Raw genomic sequence first — 19,658 nt, forward strand, 5'->3', positions numbered from 1 at the left:
GAGACCAAGTCAATTTCAAAGCCCCACAAACCTTTCCATTTTACCATGTTTTTTCATTTACATAATAAAGGCCCCAATACCTGGAGTAATTAAGGCACGTTAAGAATTGCTTTCTTGAATAATGCTCCATATGTGCAAGTTGTTCCTAGCTCTGGATACTGCAAGTGATTTCAAATGTGCATTAACCAGTCTCTTTCATCAGCAGATGGAAGCCAGGATCTGCATATGTAATTTATATCTACTTGAGTGGAATTAGCAGATGAAATATGCATTACACGGCTCCATTAACATTTTTTGCTCATACAGCTTTTAGCTCTTGGTAAGTTAATATTACACACCAAGAGTGTGCAGGCCCTTATGCAAAGCAAGGAGTTGCACACAGGGATTTAAAGCAGTTACAGAGTGTATTCCAGATCAGGCAGGTTTGACTGTCTCTAAATAGAATAAAATTTAGCTGCTAAATTACAAGAAAGCAGGCCGGAAAGAGGCATTGCCTCTTCTTTGCAGCATCGTATATAGGTTCTTTAGATCAGACAGACCTTTGTCTGTGCAGTCTCCCCCTTGAATCTTCCAAACCTAGGGGTATCTTCAGAATCATTAATATCCAAAAGTATTTCTACCCCATCCTGCATGATTATCAAAAGACTAACTATTGAAACCTGGAAGTCGGCCAAAAAAACACCATGTTGCTGAATAGAATTTGATCCTCAGTACCACTGGCAAATTTGGGGGGTAGGGGAGGAAACAAAATAAATAAATAAAATAAAAAAATGCAAGGAACATGGACCCCTTTCTTAGCAGCCAATGTAAGGATAACCAGTGAACCATCTGCGTTCTTCTCAGTTAGTTTACACACTGAGCATTTCGTCTTTGCTAGCTTATAAAATGTACTCGTTTGAGTCCAGCTTGGGGATTTTTCTGCATTTGCTTTTTCCTCCAAAAAATATAAATGGTTATTTAAAATATAACCCCATTGATTCTCACTGGAAAGGAAGTGATTACATGACTGCAATTGGATCCCATCTGCCACTTGTGCTCAGAGATTGAAAGAGAAGTATTGACAAGAGCTGGTGCGTGGCTTTTTAAGGGGATAGTAATGACCTCTCCTAGGCGTGCCCTTTGCAGTGATGATCTCTCTTACCCAGCTGGTGTAGCTACTCCAAATGTGAAGTGGCCCAAAATGGCAGAGCCATCCTACTGCCTTCTGGGCTTTGAAGGATTTCATTTCTTGGAGATGCACTTCAAGGCCCCATGAGTTTTAATGACTTTGAAGCCAGGCTAATGCCTGTCGCTGGAGACCTATTGCCTCCCCTGTGAGAGAGGTACATTGTGCACTAGCCCGTTAGAGGTGATCCAGCAGGAAGGCTGTAGCCAGGTGGGAACAGGAATGGCCAAAGCCAGTGTGAGGAAACTGGTACTAGCTAACACACATGCCAACACATGGTAGATCCACAGCCAGAGAGCCCAATCTGGGTCCAGTGAGTGAAGCCCGAACAGGACTTTGCTGCCCAAATTACAACTCACGCCAGGGCTTTCGTCCCTCATCTCTGCGACCATTAACGTTCACTCCTCCATTTAAACACAAACGCCTCTCTTGTACGGTTAGCTCCTGCTTTGCACGCTATGGCGCGACAGCTCAATTTTTAAACAGCTTGTCTCAGAGTAATAATGCATGGAGAGATCAAAAGGGTACAGCTTATCCGGGGTTTGCCTGCCATAAACAGTGTGAAGTGCTGGAGTTTTATGAGCAGCAGCAGAAGCCTGATAGACAGGAAGGCCACCTAATGTTTCTGGCTGCGAGGCTGATGTGGGGTGTAATGGGTTTCGGAGGCTCCTTTTCTGCAGTAGGTGCTCAGAGACCTCACTGCTCGGAGCCATATGTGAATCTAGGTACCACATGCACATGTCGATGCAAGGTGTCCACACTCCAGGGAAGGTGTTTAGCTGGCCCCATCCGAGCACCTCACGCTCGTTAGGGGACTTCACCTGGCAGTGACAAAGGGGATCTGTGGCAGAGCAGGCCATTGAACCTGGGATCCCCACTCTCAGCTAATGCTCTAAGCTCTGCACCCGCCTGCCGTGAGATGTAGGCTTCTCGTGGGCCTTTCCTGGGCAGCTGCAGCTCCCTTTCAGGAGGTTCCTGCACAGAAAAAGTGGGTTTCACCAGGGGTTCTCTCACCACTTGTGGCACCTCAGTAAGGGAACTGCTTGGCTCCTCCACCCTGTCTGCTCTTGCAGATCAGGGGCTCTCAGCCTTTCCAGCTGACTGTCCCCCTTTCAGGGGTCTGATTTGTCTCGCGTACCCAACTTACACCTTGCTTAAAAACAACTTGCTTACACAACCAGACATACACATACAGAAGTGTCACAGCACACTGTTACGGACAAATTGCTGACGTTCTCATTTTTACCATGTATTTATGGAATAGATCTATTGGAATATAAATATTACTTAATGTTTCAGTGTATAGAGCAGTATAAACAAGTCATGGTATGAAATTTGTACTGACTTCACTAGTGCTTTTTATGTAGCCTGTTATAAACCTAGGCAAATCTCTGGATTAGTTGATGTACCTCCTGGAAGACCTCTGCATACCCCCAGGGTACACGTACCCCTGGTTGAGAAGCACTGTTGTAGATCATAGTTAGACTCAGACCCACAGTTAGGAGGCAACATTCTCTGGGGGCAGGTTATCCCAGGGCTGCCTACTGTGTCTGGGCTTGAATAAATAAATAAATTAATGGAGATATCCTATCTCCTAGAACTGGAAGGGACCTTGAAAGATCATTGAGTCCAGCCCTCTGCCTTCACTAGCAGGACCAAGTACTGATTTTGCCCCAGATCCCCAAGTGGCCCCCTCAAGGATTGAACTCACAACCCTGGGTTTAGCAGGCCAATGCTCAAACCACTGAGCTATCCCTCCCCCCCTAGTATGACAGTCCCTTTGCGCCTAGAATACGTGTGTTCAAAACTGACCCTCTGGACCAGGAGACAATAGGGATGGCAGCCCAGGAATCCTTCTAGCCAAGTACTCGATTGAAAGAGAAGTATTGACAAGTGCCTGTTATTTTAGAATTCCATGAACTATGCTGCAGAATCCCTCTGGGAGCCCGTTCGCAGTTCGTTCTGGCTTTGGGAAGGGGCTCCACCACTCTCTGCCCTGGGGCTGAGTCTAAGCAACATGTGGCCCACCAGAGTGCCCAGAACTACCCGAGCGAGGGCTAACCCCTCTCCACTGGTGGCGACAGAGCAACTGATGGGGCATGCCAGGACTGCCCCTCCCAGCTGCAGAAACTACCTCTGCCCAGCCAGGTTCTTGGGGTAGCAGGCTGGCCCAGGAGGTGACCATGATGTGTCCCTGCCCAGGGCCTGGGTCTGCCTGCGCTGCCACAAAGGGCCTTCTGGGATCACCCTAGTCTGTATTTTAAGAAAAATGAGAAACAAACCAACCCTGATCTTGCAATTTCAGAAACAACAATGTCCAGACTGACCCACTGCGGCAATCTCACCGTACCTCAGTGGTTCCCAAACTTTAACAACCTGTGAACCCCTTTCACTAAAATGTCAAGTCTCGTGAACCCCCTCTTAAAAATGAATATTTCCAGGGATTTTCTCCTTTACCCTGAGTATAAATTATAAAAGCAGTGATCTTGGAAATATAAAATTTGTTTTGTGACATGTTTATTACACACTATGTATTATTAATCATTATTTATCATTACAGTATTTTTATTGCATTATGAAAATGGCAACACTCTTCCAAGATCTCACTTTTGTAGCTTGTACCACTTTGAATAAGCCTGTTATAAGACTAGGCTCTTATGTTTCATCAAGGAGTATCAGATGTGAAACAGCATGAAGGTATTTAAGAAGCCAACTCAAAGAGTTCCTCCTACACAAGCAATCAGGTCTTGAGCAGTTCAGGCAAACAGCGCACGTTACAACAAAGCTTAAACTTGTTCTTCATAATAATTTTAAAAACAATACTAGCTGCCTATTTAATTTTAAAAACAGCAAAAAATATCCACCTCCCTTTCCATTGCTTACAAGGAGTCTTGAAGGTTAAGTCTCCTCAGTGTCCCATGATGTCCGGGGTCCCTAGGGACAGCTCTGTCCGCCATTAGGGAATTTTTCCCCAAGAACCCCCTGTAACATTTTGTGAACCCCCAGGGGTTCATGAACCCCAGTTTGGGAAACACTGCCGTACCCCATGCAGGGAACGAACAAATCTAGCCCTCAGGCCCGGGTCATGTGTCTCTTGCTATTTTTAGTTGCAAATTTAGCAGCAATTAGGTGTGAGTTCTTTTCCTTTATAAAAAAAAAAAAAAAGTTTTAAATCTCTTCCTCTTTAAAAGGAAAATGGAGTAGGCCATGTAAGGAGGGGAGGGACGTCCCCTTTGGAGACGGGAAGAGCTGTGGGGTAGCAGCGCTGCCTTGGAGTGCATTGCCAGCATCTGGATACCCCCCAGGATGGAGACAGATGCGCCTGCATCGGGGCCTCCATGGCTCCTGAAGGATCTTGTGCAATTTTGAAGTGTCTGTAACACTAATGTTCCCAGGCTCACGGCTGCTGTTTACCGGGCTATGGCTGTCCGGCAATCCGTGCAATGACTCCCCTGCTGATTTCACCAGCTCCGTTACAGCTGAGTTGATGTTATTAGACTATTAAAACAAGGATTTATTCTCACTGCTGACAAGCAACAGTAATTCTTACACCAAGTTAATCCAGAGTACTTTTTTAAATAGATGCACATGGCCAGATTGTCAGCTGGCATAAATCACTGAAGCTACACTGACTTCAATGGAGCTGGGTTGGTTTACAGCAGTTGAGGGTCTGGCCCAGGCATGGAGTCCATTGTTCACACGGGGCCAGCTAAATCCTGTGTAAAAATACCAGCAGCTCAGAACGAAGCCCAGAATGGGGGCATAAGGACTGGGTCCGTAATGTAAGTGTCTGGCTGCTGCCCCCCTCTCTGACAACAGTGCCTCCCCCTGACTTTATCCAGACTGCGTGTGCTGTGTCCTCTCCCTGCATTGAAAGCCCATTTATGTCACTTGCCACTTAACTAGTCATTAGCATCAGCAAAACCCATCCACCATGTGCTTCCCTCCCCCACTCTCCACTGGCACGGTCTCTCGGGCTTGGCAATCACATGCAAGTGCGAGTCTACTTGTCAATTCGAGATTTGACTTGGGTAGATGTCAACGCTCATGTTCCAGCCACAGGCCTCAAGAACATGGCATTTGTGGCCAGACTTTCAGTGCTCAACTCCCGTTAAGAGCTGGGGAAACTGGGCTTTGAAAATAGCCCACCAAAGTCAAGCTCAGTTTGTCTCCTCTACAAGGGTCATTTTTAATTCTCTCTCTCTCTCTCTCTCTCTCACACCCCTTTGCCAGTGTGCCTTTTGAACACGCTCCCCTCAGTGGCACAAAATGGCTCCTCCTTTAGCTAGAACTAGGCTAACAAATAGATTTTTTAAAATACAGTTTAGGCTAAAATTGCCTGTTTTGTCTAAGTCCATCCCAGCTGCTAACTATTGACCTGAAATCTCTTCTAACTTGGGTTTCTTTCCCCTTCTTCCCTTAGTATGAATTCAAAGCAAAGAACATCAAGAAGAAGAAAGTGAGCATCATCGTTTCTGTGGACGGGGTGAAGGTGATTCTGCGCAAGAAGCAGAAGGTGAGACTTCACACTGAACGTGTCTAAGAGATTAGCCACGGCTGGATCAGAACCCAAAGTCCAGCAAGCCCAGTGTCCTGTCAGACAGTGGCCGGGATCAACTGCTTCAGAGAAAGCTGTAAGAACCGCACAGTCACCAGATGTGGGATACTCAATCTCCCACATTAGATCTCATCCGAATCTCTAGTGGTTAGAGATAGGTTTAAATGCCAAAGCACGAGATTTAATATCCCTGCCAAAATCTGTGTAATTATGGAAACTGAGGATGCTCTGCTGTCCATATAAATATCCAGTCCTCTTTGACTCTTGTGAAGTTGTGGCCTCATTTGGCTGACATCAGTAGGTTTGCTTCCTACAAAGGAGCTTTTTGTATGTGGTGTGAAGATAGTCAGGGAAGTGAGTGAGAGGGCGGAGGGAGGGGTTTGCACTGCCTGGAGTTGGCAGTTAGCTGCTTAGTGGGAAATTCTGACAAGAGTGAAGGATTCTGTGAGGCCAAATCAGATTCATTTTGCATACCGGGTTTTCTGTGGTACCAGTGCTGTGTCCAAGTGCTAGAGCTGCTCACAATGGTTCTGGGGGAGCAGAATTTTGATGAAAAATGACTGTTCTGGAAAGAATTTTCAACCAAAAAAATTGTTTTCTAAATTTTCCATCAAAAATAATTGATTGAAAAATGGTTTTGACAGTTGAAACTTGGGTGGTGGAGAGGGGTGTGTGTTTTGTTTTGTTTTGTTTTTTCTTTTACTAAAAAAACAAAGAATTCTCACAGGAAGTTTCAACAACAATTATTTTTTAAAAATTTCCCATACAAAATAATTAGCGGGTTTTTGACCAGCTCCACTAAGCGCCTCACGTACATTAATACCTTAATGGGCTAATCCTCCACACCCTGGGAGGGCAGGAATTACCATTATCTCGATTTCACAGATGGGGAATTGAGATGAAATGATTTCGCCATAATCACACATGAACTTTGAGGTAGAGCTGGGAATTGTACCCAAATCTGCTACGTCCTAGTCAGTCCAGTGCCTTCAATGCCAAACCTGCCCTTCCTTTGTCTGCGTGATAACCAAGTTCTATCTCATGACCATTTTTCAAGCTTGAGGGACGGCTAAATGATCCGAAGTGTGCACTTACATCCGAGGCACCAGCTTTTCTTCAGCAAATGACTGTCAATAAAATATTCAAATCCTGGTCTAGATCCTGGTGAGGTAAAACCCACTGTTCTCCTTGGGTTTGCATTACAAACAGTTCATCAGGCAGAGCAGTGTGGCTTCAGCTCCGGAGGTGTGTCTTATTCCTTTTTTCTCTTCCCTGCTTACAGAGAAAAGAATGGACCTGGGACGAGAGTAAGATGTTAGTGATGCACGATCCTGTCTACAGGTAGGCTGTGGAGGATTGCACTAGCTAGCTCTAGAGGCAACTGATAAAATGTAATAGGATGCATTCAGCATGGCTCCGGTGTGCCGAATTATTGCCTGGCGACGATGGTGCTTCCCAAAGGCCTGTGTTAAATTAACAAGGTGGCTGCATTACTTAAGAAAGGAACTCTGATTCCCTACATTTTTGGAGAATTCCTCCGCCATTTAGGAATATATTAGTTTAAAATAGATACGTATTATTTGTGTTAGAAGAGGAGGATGACTGAAAACCATTGTTCTTAGGTGCTGAGAACAGTCAGTTGCGACACAGACTGAATTAAGGAAAAATCCACCCCATTCCCCCTTCTAATCTAGCCTCGGTGCTCTCTGCCGCGTGCTCCCAAAGACAGCGTTCGTTAATCGTCCTTCTAGCATGGACAGGAATAGGGTGAGGAACCGGACCCATACAGAGCCCAGTATGATAACAGTGCCTTTCCCTACAGTCTATCCCAAGATCTCCAAGCCTTTGCAGGCAGGAAGCTCTCCCAGGAGGCAGGTGTTCTCCACGCTTTACAGATGGGGGGCGGGGACTTCAGTGATTTACCCCTCCCCCCACAGCAAGTCAGCGGGAGAGCTGGGATTAGAAACCAGTGCCCTGTCTGCTAGGTGGCTGTTCTAACCATGGCACCACAATGGTCCGTCGGGTCTGGGCATGTGGCCACGGCCAGATACAGTCACATGGTTTTAAAGCCAGTGGGATTCTTTGGTCTATGAAGAATGGGTGGGCGGGTGCAGGCTGCCTTTTGGCTACGGATGCGTCAGCAAGAGGCAGGGAAGACTGAAGGGAGAGACCGGGGGGCTGGAGCAGCCCCTTTGTCCATTAGTTCTTTGTGACCGCAGCCTAGGCCTTGCCTGGCTCTGAGAGGCTGAACAAGCGGAGCCCCTGCTGGAGGGGTTCCATCCCAGTGGATAAAGAGTTAATGCTGGGTGGGATGAGCCCCCCAGCTAAGAGCAGACCCTTTCTGTACAATGAGAGGAGAAGAGATGACTGGTGAATCCACGTCTTGCTGTCGGGCTGGGGAAGAGCCTGCAGGTGCTGTCTACACTCACGGCCTAGTGGGCGTACAACGTACAACGGAAACCTTCCCCTTGTCATAGAGCTTTGGGCCATTGTGCTTGGCACGAGAGCAGCATTTCTTCCCCAGGAGCCGAACGTGGTCCAGTTCTCGATCCCTAGCGAGAGCTACAATACAACACCTGGGCAGTCATTCAACGCCGGGGATTGGAACACACGGGGAAAGTGGGTGTCCTTTAATTGCTTCTGACACTGGTAACTGAATCTCAGGTTAATCTCTTGAAAGGACTAAAACCAATCACCGTCCCACATGTCAAGTGGGCAGACTAGACTCGATAATGAACATCTCTGAATTCTGGTGTGTGAGCTGTCTCTCGATTCTGGCTGCCTTAGGACATATGGTCCTGGAATTCCTTCCTTACCTAGCATCATTATGGCTGCAGGGGATCTATAAAACTAACTTTCTAAAGGCCCTAAATTGGTCCAGGCTGTTAAATCTGTTAAGCCAGTAATTGCATCGTTAGAGCAAAGCTCACAGCAAACTAGGAGCCAAGATACCTACATTTTACATCCAGCGAATGGTGGGGAAGAGTTTCCAAGGCGCACGATTGATATTTGTCTTATTCTTGTCCCTCTCCCTTCTGGCATTCTTAAAGGAGACGGGTCTGTGTGCCAAAGGGAGAGGGTAATTTCAATAGACTCTCTAGAAAGGAGCTTGATTGTTACTAAAATAATCTTCAAAGAAGACAACTTGCTTATTACAGGGCCGGGTCGGTGTTCTTGATAATTGTCCTGATTGCGAATTCAAGGCAGAATTCAAAGGCAGAGAACTGGAGGAGAAAGGAGAAACGCGTGCCTGTCTCCCTCGTTTCCTCTGCATTCACAGCTGAAATCACTCAGTGCATTTTTACCCAACGAAATATCTGTGGGGAATAAAATGGACAAAAATTTGAGTGGAAAAAACGTAACATGGTCTGTGGAAATGGATTTTGTCAGGTGGAGGAGGGGAAGGATCCAGGGGTAGTGGGGGCAAAGGGGGGGCTGAAAATCCCTTGAGTTGGGAATGGGGTGGAGAGTGAATTCAGCATCCTTTGCAGAAGCACCAGAAGGAAGCTGGCTTTTGTATTGTACCCTCGGTCTGTCATTAGTGATAATGGGCCTCTGTTACCTCTTGCTGCCTTGTAAGCTAGGACAAACGAGCTAGCGGCTTTTGACGTCGCTCATTGCTGAGTGTTTTCCCCAAACTGTGGTGATTTCCTGGACTTGGGAGCCCCTGCCCCGAATCTGCCCCTGCCACACAGGTGGTCATCGGTGGTCCCTTCAGTCGTCCTTGACACTGGGTAGCCTGGATCTTTCCTCTCTGGTTGAAAGGGTTCCGGTTCCTTGTCCGCTGCGTGGCAGAGCTCACTCAGCTGGCGAGGGCTGAGGTAGAACAGGCGAACACCTGGAGGCTCATGGCTGAAGCTTAGACGAGGAAGGGCTATTTCTGCTGCCATAGGAGAGCAAAATGCAGACTGCTCCTGTTCCCTTTGATGCGACAGGAAGGGACTTCCTAGCCCAGCTGTCACTGGGTTGAATGAGTGCTAGGCACAATGTGATTTTAGCTGTTAGAACAGCATGGCTGGTTCTCGCTCCCGATGCTGCAGCGGGAGACTAGATTCACTGTCAGGAGCTAAGGATATGTTTGGTCTCTAATAGTAGCTTTTTAGCTGCTTCACAGAATCTCCTAAGAGTTTATACCTGCTTTAGAAACAGGTGATTTGCTCTCTGACATGCAAAGTGCCATTTACTAGCTGCTTGCTGGCCTTGATCATTGTGGAGGAAAGAAGAATCTCTCTTCCAGAAGGTGCTAGAACCCATGTGACTGTTCCTATTTTCCCTTTGCCCCAGGATCCTTTTGACTGGCCGCTCTGTGCCTGACCCTGACCTTGGATGGTTTGATTCACGTTGCCCGTTTGCTGTACTGGAATCTAGGTTTCTGCCACGCTTAGTGCCTCCGATTCACGCTGTGTCTTTTCTAACTAGGATCTTCTACGTGTCGCACGACTCGCAGGACCTCAAGATTTTCAGTTACATTGCAAGGGATGGCGCCAACAACTCGTTCAGATGCAACGTTTTCAAATCCAAAAAGAAGGTGCGGTGGGTCATTCGCCGGGCTAGCTTTTCAGAAGCATGTACCCTTTGTAACGGTCTGGGTTATCCCGGGAGAACCCCCTCATCCCTGACGGGTACTTGGTACAGCAAAGGGGCGAGTGAGTCTTGCTGGGAATTCATCCCGGATTTTACCTGGAGAGCTAAGGACATATTGTAGGGTTAATTATCCCATTTATGGCAGACTACTAGGGATGTTGAATGACATCAGTAGGCTCATTAACTTTGGCTTAAACGTATCTGCCTCACGACTAACGCTTCCCAGTGCAGTGGCTGCAGAAGTTAAAGTTGATCCGATTCAGGCTTGCCTGCGCTCCCCCAAACTCTCTCTCGCAGGCAATCGTACAGTGCAGATCTAGGAAGGACACTGCCCCAGCCCCTTCACACAGAGAACTGCCCAGAGCACGCTCCAGTCCTAGCAAACCAAGGAATGAAGTCTGTCAGGGAGCCAGGAGTGAAACTCCCTTGTCTGGGGAGACAATGGCACAAAGGGATGTAGAATTATCTGTGCAGAGAAGTGGGAGCTCCAGCCAGAGGCAGCTGCATTTCAGAATGGGACGTGATTAGCGCTGTTCTAGTCCCCATTATCTGATGCCTCCTAAATGCCGTTGCCCCCGAGCAGCCTTGTGGAGGTTCCTGGGGCCTGCATGCTGATAAGTGGGCCTAGAAGGGGGGAGTTTGGCTCTCCAGGCAGGCCCAGGCTCTGTTTTGGGATGTGGAGGGATGTCTCCCCATCCGCGGAGCCGTGGTGGGAGGCAGGGAATAGCAGGGGTCCCCTGGGAATGGTTGGTTTCTGCTCCATGATGTAACCTATGGCAAAACTCCTACTCCAAAGGGCTCTAACCTTCTGCTCCCCAGAGCCAGGCCATGCGGGTGGTGCGGACAGTGGGCCAGGCCTTCGAGGTGTGTCACAAGCTGAGCCTGCAGCACGCACTGCAGAACGCGGACGGCCAGGCGGACGGCGCCAGCGACAAGTCTGTGGAAGAGCAGCCTCTAGAAGGTGACTCAGCTCCCCGGGGACACCTGCCCCCTCCCGAGGCAGCTGGCGCAGTGGGTGCTCTTGGGTGGGGGGACAGTCTCTGGCGATGCATCGCCGGCTTGGTGCTAGCCCTGACCGTGGGTTATGTCCGCAGCAGGGCTCGCAGCTCAGAGAAGGTGCGTTTTACGGACTCTGCTGCTCCAGCCCCTTCAGTGCAACGACAGCAGAGTGCCTTAAAACATCCAGAGGAGGGAAGGATCACCCGTGTGGACACTGAGCCACTGAGGGGCTAAGGAATTGGCCCAGCACTGCGCTTGACCCTCCAAGGCACGTTTCCTGTCTGTTAACTTGGCTCCAACACATGGAGACAGCTAAAGAAAGCCAAACTATTCGTTAGCTGCTCTCCCTTCTCCTGCCAGCCCAGCCCCGCCGTTCAGTCTCCTTGCTCCGATCCGCTCGCATTTGGGTTCCTTCATTTATTTTACTCTCTCATTTGAAGTTCACCAGCAGGGAGGAGCCAAGATAGTGGATGTTGATGAGGCTGACGTGGACTCCGATGGCATCGGCCTGTCTGACAGGGGGACTGAAGAGTTGCCGTCCCCCATGGGGGAGCTGGGCATTCTGAAATCCGGACAGATCTTAACAGACAAGAGCTGTCAGGTAATAACGGACGGAGCTGGGGGGAATTGGAGAGTGACGCCCATTCGCTGATAGGACTCATTTTCCTCTGGGGGTTGGAGGCCAGTTCACAGCAACACCAGTCATGGGGTGCTAAACTGCCTTTGTTTCGGCATGTCCCTGGGAGAAAGCCAGCGGGACAGCCCATTCCTTTGAAAGCTGCAGTAGAGAGGCAGGTCAGGTAGCCACGTGCCCAAGCTTCCCCAGCTCCATCCTACGCTCTGCAGATCTTGCCTGCAGGACACGCACTGTCTGGCAGATCTGAGGCTCCATTAATGTCTCTAAAGCCTCCTGAGCTCCTCTGATAGAGGACTGTTCCTGTAGGACTTGCTATACAGAATGCAATTCCCCTATGACTCACTGCAGCTGGCCACTGGAAAATGAAGAGGAGCAACAAACAGGGACTGCAGCAACTGCAAACAGCTGGCCTTCCCAGGTGGGCTTGCAGCATTAACCTGTGGAACTTGCTGCCACAAGATATCACCAAGGCCAAGAGCTCAGGAGGATTTTAAAAGGGGTTCGATTTTTGTGTGGCTACAGAGAACACCCACACTGTTAATGTTAAACAGGACCAAAACCAAGGACAATAAACCCTCAGTTTTTAGGCAATAAGATGTCCAACTAATTGATATAATTTAGGAAAAAGCTTCCCCTGTAAGCAGATTATTCTGCGGTTGTCCAGTCTGGTTTTCTTGCACCTTACTCTGAAGCATCAAGTACTGATCACTGGTGGAAAAAGGATCCCAGGCTGGCAGGATGACATCTGATCTGCTATGGGAATTCCTGTGGCCCTTTCCTAGCCCAGTTGCTAAACAGTGGTGTCCAAAGAGGTGCTGGAGCAGCTGTGTCACAGTGTTGAACTCACACAGTGATTACGTTGCTATTAAACCGACATAATGTAGTAATGAAAAACTGAGCCGAAGATTTGTTTCAGTGAGCATTTCCTGGCTGGTTAAAATGCTCACATCACTTGCTGAGTCCGGCTGAAAGTGACGAGTGAAACAGATGAAAATGGGATGTGTGTCATTGGCTTGGAATCTGGGTATTTCCGAGGGTTTGGCTTCCAAAGGTGCCTGAATGACTGATAACCGGGGCTGGCCCTAGTCCAGCTGGGCACTGGAGCACCTGCATCGCGCAAGCCCAGGGAAGGAAATGAGTTTTAAATGCAAATTCTTCGGGCGAGTGGGACTGGTTGGTCGTGGCTCCATGCACTTCCCCAGGACAGAGTGGGTTAGTGGGCGCTGCTGCAGGCTGACAAGGCTGGCTTTTCTCTGCAGGGAGGTCATGGTTTTCTCCCAGGTGGAATGCGATTTTGTTTTACACCCTTGACTTGCAGGTGTTCCACTAGAGAGGCGCTGCGGAAATCCTTCATAGCCAAGAGAGGAATGGCACCGCCCCCCCGGCTCCCTGAAGGGTACATTAGAGAGCCTGATCCGAACCGTCTCCCACTAGAGAATGCGCAAACACGTCGTGTAGCCCAACGCTGTCACTCCCACCCCGCCTGGAAACTCCTATGCCAGAGCCCATGCATTGGCGTGGGCCTCCTCTGTAGTGCCATCGCATCAACCTCCCTCTTGATTGTAGCAGGGTCCCTCCCGGGAGCGCCTGTTCACTGCCATACGTGGCATGTTGGTGGTTTAGCGGCACGTGGCTCGTTCCCCTCCATGGAGAGCATGTGCTGTTTGAGGCATCGCTGTCCGGGGGTACGGCTGCCCACTGAAGACACCCGGGAGCTTTTCACAGGAGTAACGGTGTTAACCTCAGCCCTTGCTAAATGAGGTATTCCCTCTGAGCTACACTCTGTCTCTTTACATTCTTCCTCCACTTTCCCTGGGCTGCGATAGTCACCTCCTGCCTCAGGCTAGCGTGTAGCATTGCTGCGTGCCCGACACCCCGTGGCCATTGCGTAGTCGCTGTGTGTCGTCGGGAGGGCTGTGTGCAGGGCTGGCTTCTTTGTGAAGAGCCTTGGAGCCATGCGGAGCAACGAGGGGACGCCCTGTCTTACCCGGCTGCAAGTTGACAGCTGTGGTTCTCAATCACCAACGAACTTCTCCCCTCTAAATCTGGGTTTCCTTTCAGACGGCGCCCAACGGGCTAAACCTGACAGTGTGTTATTAGTGGGCCGTTTGACTGAGTTAAAAGAGTGACCCTAGAGTGCTGTGTCCAGAGAACCAAGCTTTAATTGATTGCTGATGCTTTGAAGAGTCAGCCACTCCGCAGTGTATTAACAAGGGCTGATTTAGGACGGTTAAGCATGAGAGCATTAATCCAGGGGGCTAGGATTTAAGTGAGAGAGAGTGTAAAACTCCTGTGGGCTCGGACACTGCCCAGCACGAGAGAGGGAGAGATTCACCTCCACTCACCTACGAGCCAGAAAGGCAGCTCTGAAATCAGTCAGATTTACTCTCCAGTGTCATTTTAATTTCTAGTGATGTGATGGGTTGAGGTCTTGGGTCTCTGAGGTTTAGTGGAGGGGGAGGAAACCTACTTTGCTTAATTATTAATGGTGTCTGCCTGCAGTGTTTTAATATGCTAACGGATCTGGCTCAAGTCCATCTGCTATCATTCAAACATTTCTGGCTGCCAAACAGCAAAATTCCTAGTATCTGTCGGTGATTCTGGGCAGCTGGAACATTTTGGAGACTAGCTCCCATTGGGTGGTTGCTGGGAGATTCGAGCCACTTCCTGCCACTACTTCCCAGTAGGGGAAGGTACCAGGGGAAAGAAACCCTGCCTTCCTGTTCTGAGTGCCAGATACACACGCACGCACACAGGGCTATTACTCATTGCAAGTGGCGTCATTGGAAAGCTGGGAGCGCGTGTGCAGGCACCTGTACAGCGCCTAACACCAGGAGCTTGTTCTTGCTTCAGCACTTTGGTCAACATACTGAAGACCTTGTCTACACTAGGGCTTTCAACTGTCCGTAGCCAGGCGCTGGTGCAGACCCCTACTACGGATAGGCAAGACCGTTCTAAGCTGCATAGTACATCAGCGCAGTGCTGCTGGGGCAAGCCACACCCGTGCAGAGCAGCTCTGCCTGCCTACGCTAGGGATCGGTACCAACGACTCTAGCCAGAGTAAACAAGGCCTAAGTCTCACCAACAGTGGAGCCGGGAACTGCTCATCTTGTGTCACTAAGCCTGTTTCTTTGTGCCCAGGATGCTGAAAACTGCTCCATCTACCCCTCCGTGTCCCAGCAACTGCTGAGTGCAAGCAGCCCCTCCTCCTCTGCCTCGGCAACCCCGCTGGCCTCCCAGCACTGCCTGCAGCTCCTCCAGCACCAGCTACTGCAGCAGCAGCAACAGACACAGGTGGCCGTGGCACAGGTAAGGGGCTCCACGGCCCTGCTTCGGGGGGCGGGGGGAGGAAATCACACACACAGACGCCGCCTAATGACCTCTGACTGGCAACCACTTCCCCTGCCTTGTACGAGGTTCCTTTTCCTACTGGCCCAGCTGAATTAGCCCTTGGATAACTCAAGCCCTTCGCTGCTCCTTGCTCTGTTCCCTGGCTGGGGCCCGTGGGAGTCTTGCACAGCAATCCAAGGTAGAATGTGGCTGTAGCGTCACATGCCGGTAGAGGCAAAGCAGCAGGATTGCATGATAAAGACTTAGACACAATAACGGCGCTCTGCTCTGGGACAGCATTGGAACTCAAGCACTTTACAGACCTTCGCTTCATTGTCTCCCAAACCTGTTGCCAGAAAGGGAAGGACTCTGAACACTTTACATATAGGGAAACTGAGGCACAGTCACTCCTTCTCCCCCTTCAGCAAAAAAAAGTACTCCATGTCAGAGGTGGGTCTGGAACCCAGAGGTCATAATTAAGGCTACGATTTAGTTAGAGATCATGGCAGTCATGGATTACATGACTTTACCGGACCTCCATGACTTCTTCAGCTTCAGCTGGAGCCGCGGCTATGTTCCCCACATAGCCCTGCGGTGGGGGCCACCACCAGGGCCGTGAGCCCCTGCCCTGCGGCTTGCGGTGGGGGCTGCAGCTGTGCACCTCTGCCGCGGCTTGTATGGTAAGTTTTCGTAAAAGTCACGGGCCATTAATTTTTGTTTGCTGCCTGTGACCTGTCAGTGACTTTTAGTAAAAATAACAGTGACAAAATCTTAGCCTTAGTCATCATCGCCAGCTAGCTGCCGTACCAGGGGGCTGCTCTTTTTTAAACCTATTGTTGTTTGGTTAATCCAGCCAGTGCTTGACGGGCACTGACCACCTTCCAGCACCTACTCACCTAAACCAACGTGGTGGGGACCAGGCTCCTCTGGAGCGGCTCTGGCGTGGCCCACAGGGGGAGGAGCTAGATTTAGCTCAGAAGGAAGAGTCCTGGCTCCTGCCTTTGCGCCTCTATTCCACGTTGTGTGGCTGTTCCACAGCACGTTCCCCAGCCGTCACAGCCACTCGGCCTGACACCACGGCCGCCAGGCGGGGGTCAGTGAGTGTGCCTGGTTTCGGCTGCTGACAGAGAAAGACAGGGCTGGAGCAGCCGCGTCTGCCTTGTTGTGCAAATGTGCATCTCACCGTTAGCCCCGGCGGCGGGGATGTACCTGGAGGGGACAAGGTGTTGCAGAGGGGCTGACTACAGCCTGCAGAAGCTGCCTCTGTGGGGCTGAAGTGCCCCGGAGCCTCTGGAAACCCAGGCCCTCTGACACGTTTCATTGTGGATTTCCTCCCTTTTGTAGGGGGAAGGGAGATGAAACGAGGGATTCCCTGCAGGGGAGCAGCCAGTTCCCGTGGAAGCATCTCCTGCGATGTGCTCCGTCCCTATAGCACAAGGGGCTTTACAACCTCCGTGCATGCTGCCCCCCGACATGCAGCCGCCTGTGGGGTGGGCCTTAGTTCACGGCACAGCCAGAGGGAGGGGGACGTTTTGGACAAGAGCACGCTCCTGCTTCCAAAGATCCTGCCCTGGGATATTTAGGGGGCAGACAGGGCCCTGGTTTTTAAGCTGGCAGCTGAGCGACCCGTGCTGCATGAAGTGCACAGTGGGAGTATCTGCTCTGAAGGCAGAGCTCACCCGGCTGGGACCGGGCCCGGGGCTGTCAGTGGGGGGGGAGACCTGAGGAGAAAGAACAAAAGCAAGTTTGGCAAAAAAAAGATCCTAGCCAAGTTACAGGTACTTTCCCACTCTGCAGACTCAGACGGGTTGGGAGAGAGACTCCGACAGAAGGGAGCCAAGGTGCAGGTCTGGGTTGTTGCCGGGCCCCCCTGGAGCTGCGGGCAGCGTAGCCGTGGCCTGGCCGCTCCCCAGGAGAAGGTGACGTATCGGCGTCTCCTGACCCTGCAGGTGCAGCTGCTGAAAGACCAGCTGGCTGCCGAAACAGCCGCCCGCATCGAGGCTCAGGCCCGGGTGCGCCAGCTGCTGCTGACCAACCGCGACCTGCTGCAGCACGTCTCTCTGCTGGTGAAGCAGCTGAAGGAGCTGGAGATCAAGGTGCAACACAGGCAGCCAGGTGAGGGGTGCGTGTGGGGCGATGTTCTTATAGAGCCGCCCCACAGGGGAGGTGCTGAGAGGCCAGGACATTTCTCCAGCCCACAGCCAAGGGGAGCTGCTGAGAACAACCCAACTCGACTCCTACAGGCAGATGCTGAGAGCGAAGGAGAGGACAGCACTCTCGTTGGGGGCACTGGGCACAGAGCCCTCCCCAGCCCACATGCTCATCCGGCCCAGAGCCCCAGCGTTCCCCTGAGTCAGCCTGGGAAGCACACGCCGCTGGGACCGAGCTGGCTCCAGCCAAGCATTGCTCTAACCCAGCACCCTCCCCGCCACGCTGGCTCTGCCCTGCCCAGCATTGCTCTAACCCAGCACCCTCCCCGCCACGCTGGCTCTGCCCTGCCCCAGCATGTGTGGCAGCACGGCATAGCACCCAATCAGGGCAGAGGGCTCTTTGCCGGCTCCCTGCCAGGGCCCAGTTAGGCCCAGGAGTCTGAGCAGCGACGGCGCTGGTGACGCTTTGGCCTGGATGAGTATTTCCTGCTTGTCGGTGGGGAAACGTCTGCTCCCATTTCCAGCCCCTGCAGATGGGGCTGCAGCTCTCGGGGGGGACTGGACGGTGCTGCAGGCAGCCTCTGGTAACCCCCTTCCTTCCCTGCCAGGCCAGGAATACCCCTGTCCCAGGCGGGGTGGCAGCCTGCTATGGAGAATCCCCACCTCCATCCCTCGTGAGGTGCTGAGCAAGGCAGGGAGGCCGCTCCGAGCTCCAGCCAGCCTTTGTGCTCTCAGCTGGGACACAGGCAGGGGAGAGCTAACATGGGAGATGAAAGGTGCCCCCCTGCACTGCAGTATGGGTACGCTGATCCCCGAGGAGCCCTGGAGATCTGACCTCGTTTCGTAGATGGGGAACGGAGGGAGTCAGCTCAGACCTTAGGATGGGAACCAAACGCGAGACCTCAGCCTCACCGTCCTGGGTCTAGCCCCAGGGTCGTTCCAAGGCCAATTCCACTGAGGCCTGAGACGACCATGGGCCTTGTGAGCGGCACTGGGCTGGCAGTTCTGGAGACTGCTGGCCTCTGTCCACAGAGCAGAGCAAGCTCCCCTGTCTGCCCTGCCCGCGCACCCCATCCCGACCCCGAGGGCAGGGCAGCCTGCACGTCCTCCAGCCAGGGGACAGGCAGCCCCCACGCCCAACAGCTGATTGTGGGTTTGTTTTCTTATGCTGCAGACGGATGGCTGCTGCGAACTGAGACCCAACACAACTCAGCTCATAGAGCCTCTGACCGGCCCCAGAGGGCGACTGGCAGAGCGCGGGGGGGAAACACGCAAAGCCCACTCTGGCCCCAGGCAGCCATCCTCTTCCCCCCTCTCCCCATGCCGGAGGAGGGGAGTGGGCCTGGCTAGCTGGGGCTGGGGCCTGTGTTGGCTTTGGACCATCGCTGCCCTCATCACCCTGCTGCAGCTCTAGCCAAGAGCCGCGGAGTCCAGCTCACACTGGTTCTGGCTGCTGTCCCAGCTGTGCCAGCAGAGGCCCAGGCCTTCACTGCTAGGAGCCCGGGCCCCCAAACCTCCTCTCTCCCCTCCCCGCCTTTGCTGGGCCTGCTCTGAACATCGCAGGGCCCTGACCAGGCTCTGAGGGGTGCGGCTGGGCCTGGGGGAAGCGCCGCTGCGGGGGGCCGGGAGCACTTCACCCAGGCTGCTTCTCTTTGCCTTGGCAGTTGACAGATCCTTGCAGAACCTGTCCCTGGCTCAGTCCCTGTCTCTGAACCTGAAGAACCATTACAGCCTGGAAATCAACCTGCCCTCCACCTCCACCCCAGCCAGTGTCCTGGGCAGCCCACTGGCCCCTGGCTCGCTGGCTCTGCTGAGCACCAGCGCCTCCTACCTCAACCTCCTGAGTCTGGAGAAAGGTGGCAGGGGCCCTGTCGCCACGGACGGGGACGAGCGCCTGGTGGTGCTGGTGGGGCAGGATGGTCTGTACCGGCGGGTGGAGGGCTCCGAGGTCAGCGACCAGGCTCTGCTCAATGGCGGCGGCAGGCAGAAGGCAGGCGACCCGAGCAGCAGAGCAGAGGACGAGAGGTAGGTCGGTCTCCCCGTTCCCCCCCGCTGGTTAACAGCCACCAGCACTTAGTGTGAGGCAGCGGGAGGAGCAGGGACCCTCCCCTACTTGCTGGCTGGTCTGTTCAGCGCGGAGGCTGGGTCAGTGGCCGTGGCAGGCCGGGGGGGGTGCACACAGCCGCTGGGCCAGGCCGCGCTCCCCAGTAGCCTGCAGCCCACAATGGAGAAAGG

General features: G+C 52.0%; 1 protein-coding gene across 2 annotated transcripts in view; it reads left to right on the forward strand.

Moving 5' to 3' along the window:
- Positions 1–19,658, forward strand: part of LOC117889456 (carboxyl-terminal PDZ ligand of neuronal nitric oxide synthase protein-like) — a 61,328-nt gene that overhangs the window by 38,209 nt on the left and 3,461 nt on the right. For both annotated transcript variants that reach the window (XM_034793673.1, XM_034793674.1), the window contains 8 exons: positions 5,589–5,681; positions 7,006–7,064; positions 10,143–10,251; positions 11,127–11,268; positions 11,747–11,907; positions 15,085–15,252; positions 17,223–17,388; positions 19,088–19,448. In XM_034793673.1, the coding sequence (XP_034649564.1) occupies positions 5,589–5,681; positions 7,006–7,064; positions 10,143–10,251; positions 11,127–11,268; positions 11,747–11,907; positions 15,085–15,252; positions 17,223–17,388; positions 19,088–19,448 (1,259 nt within the window). The remainder of the gene's footprint in view (positions 1–5,588; positions 5,682–7,005; positions 7,065–10,142; positions 10,252–11,126; positions 11,269–11,746; positions 11,908–15,084; positions 15,253–17,222; positions 17,389–19,087; positions 19,449–19,658) is intronic.

Source organism: Trachemys scripta, chromosome 17 (assembly GCF_013100865.1).
Source record: "Trachemys scripta elegans isolate TJP31775 chromosome 17, CAS_Tse_1.0, whole genome shotgun sequence".
Classification (NCBI taxonomy): domain Eukaryota; kingdom Metazoa; phylum Chordata; order Testudines; family Emydidae; genus Trachemys; species Trachemys scripta.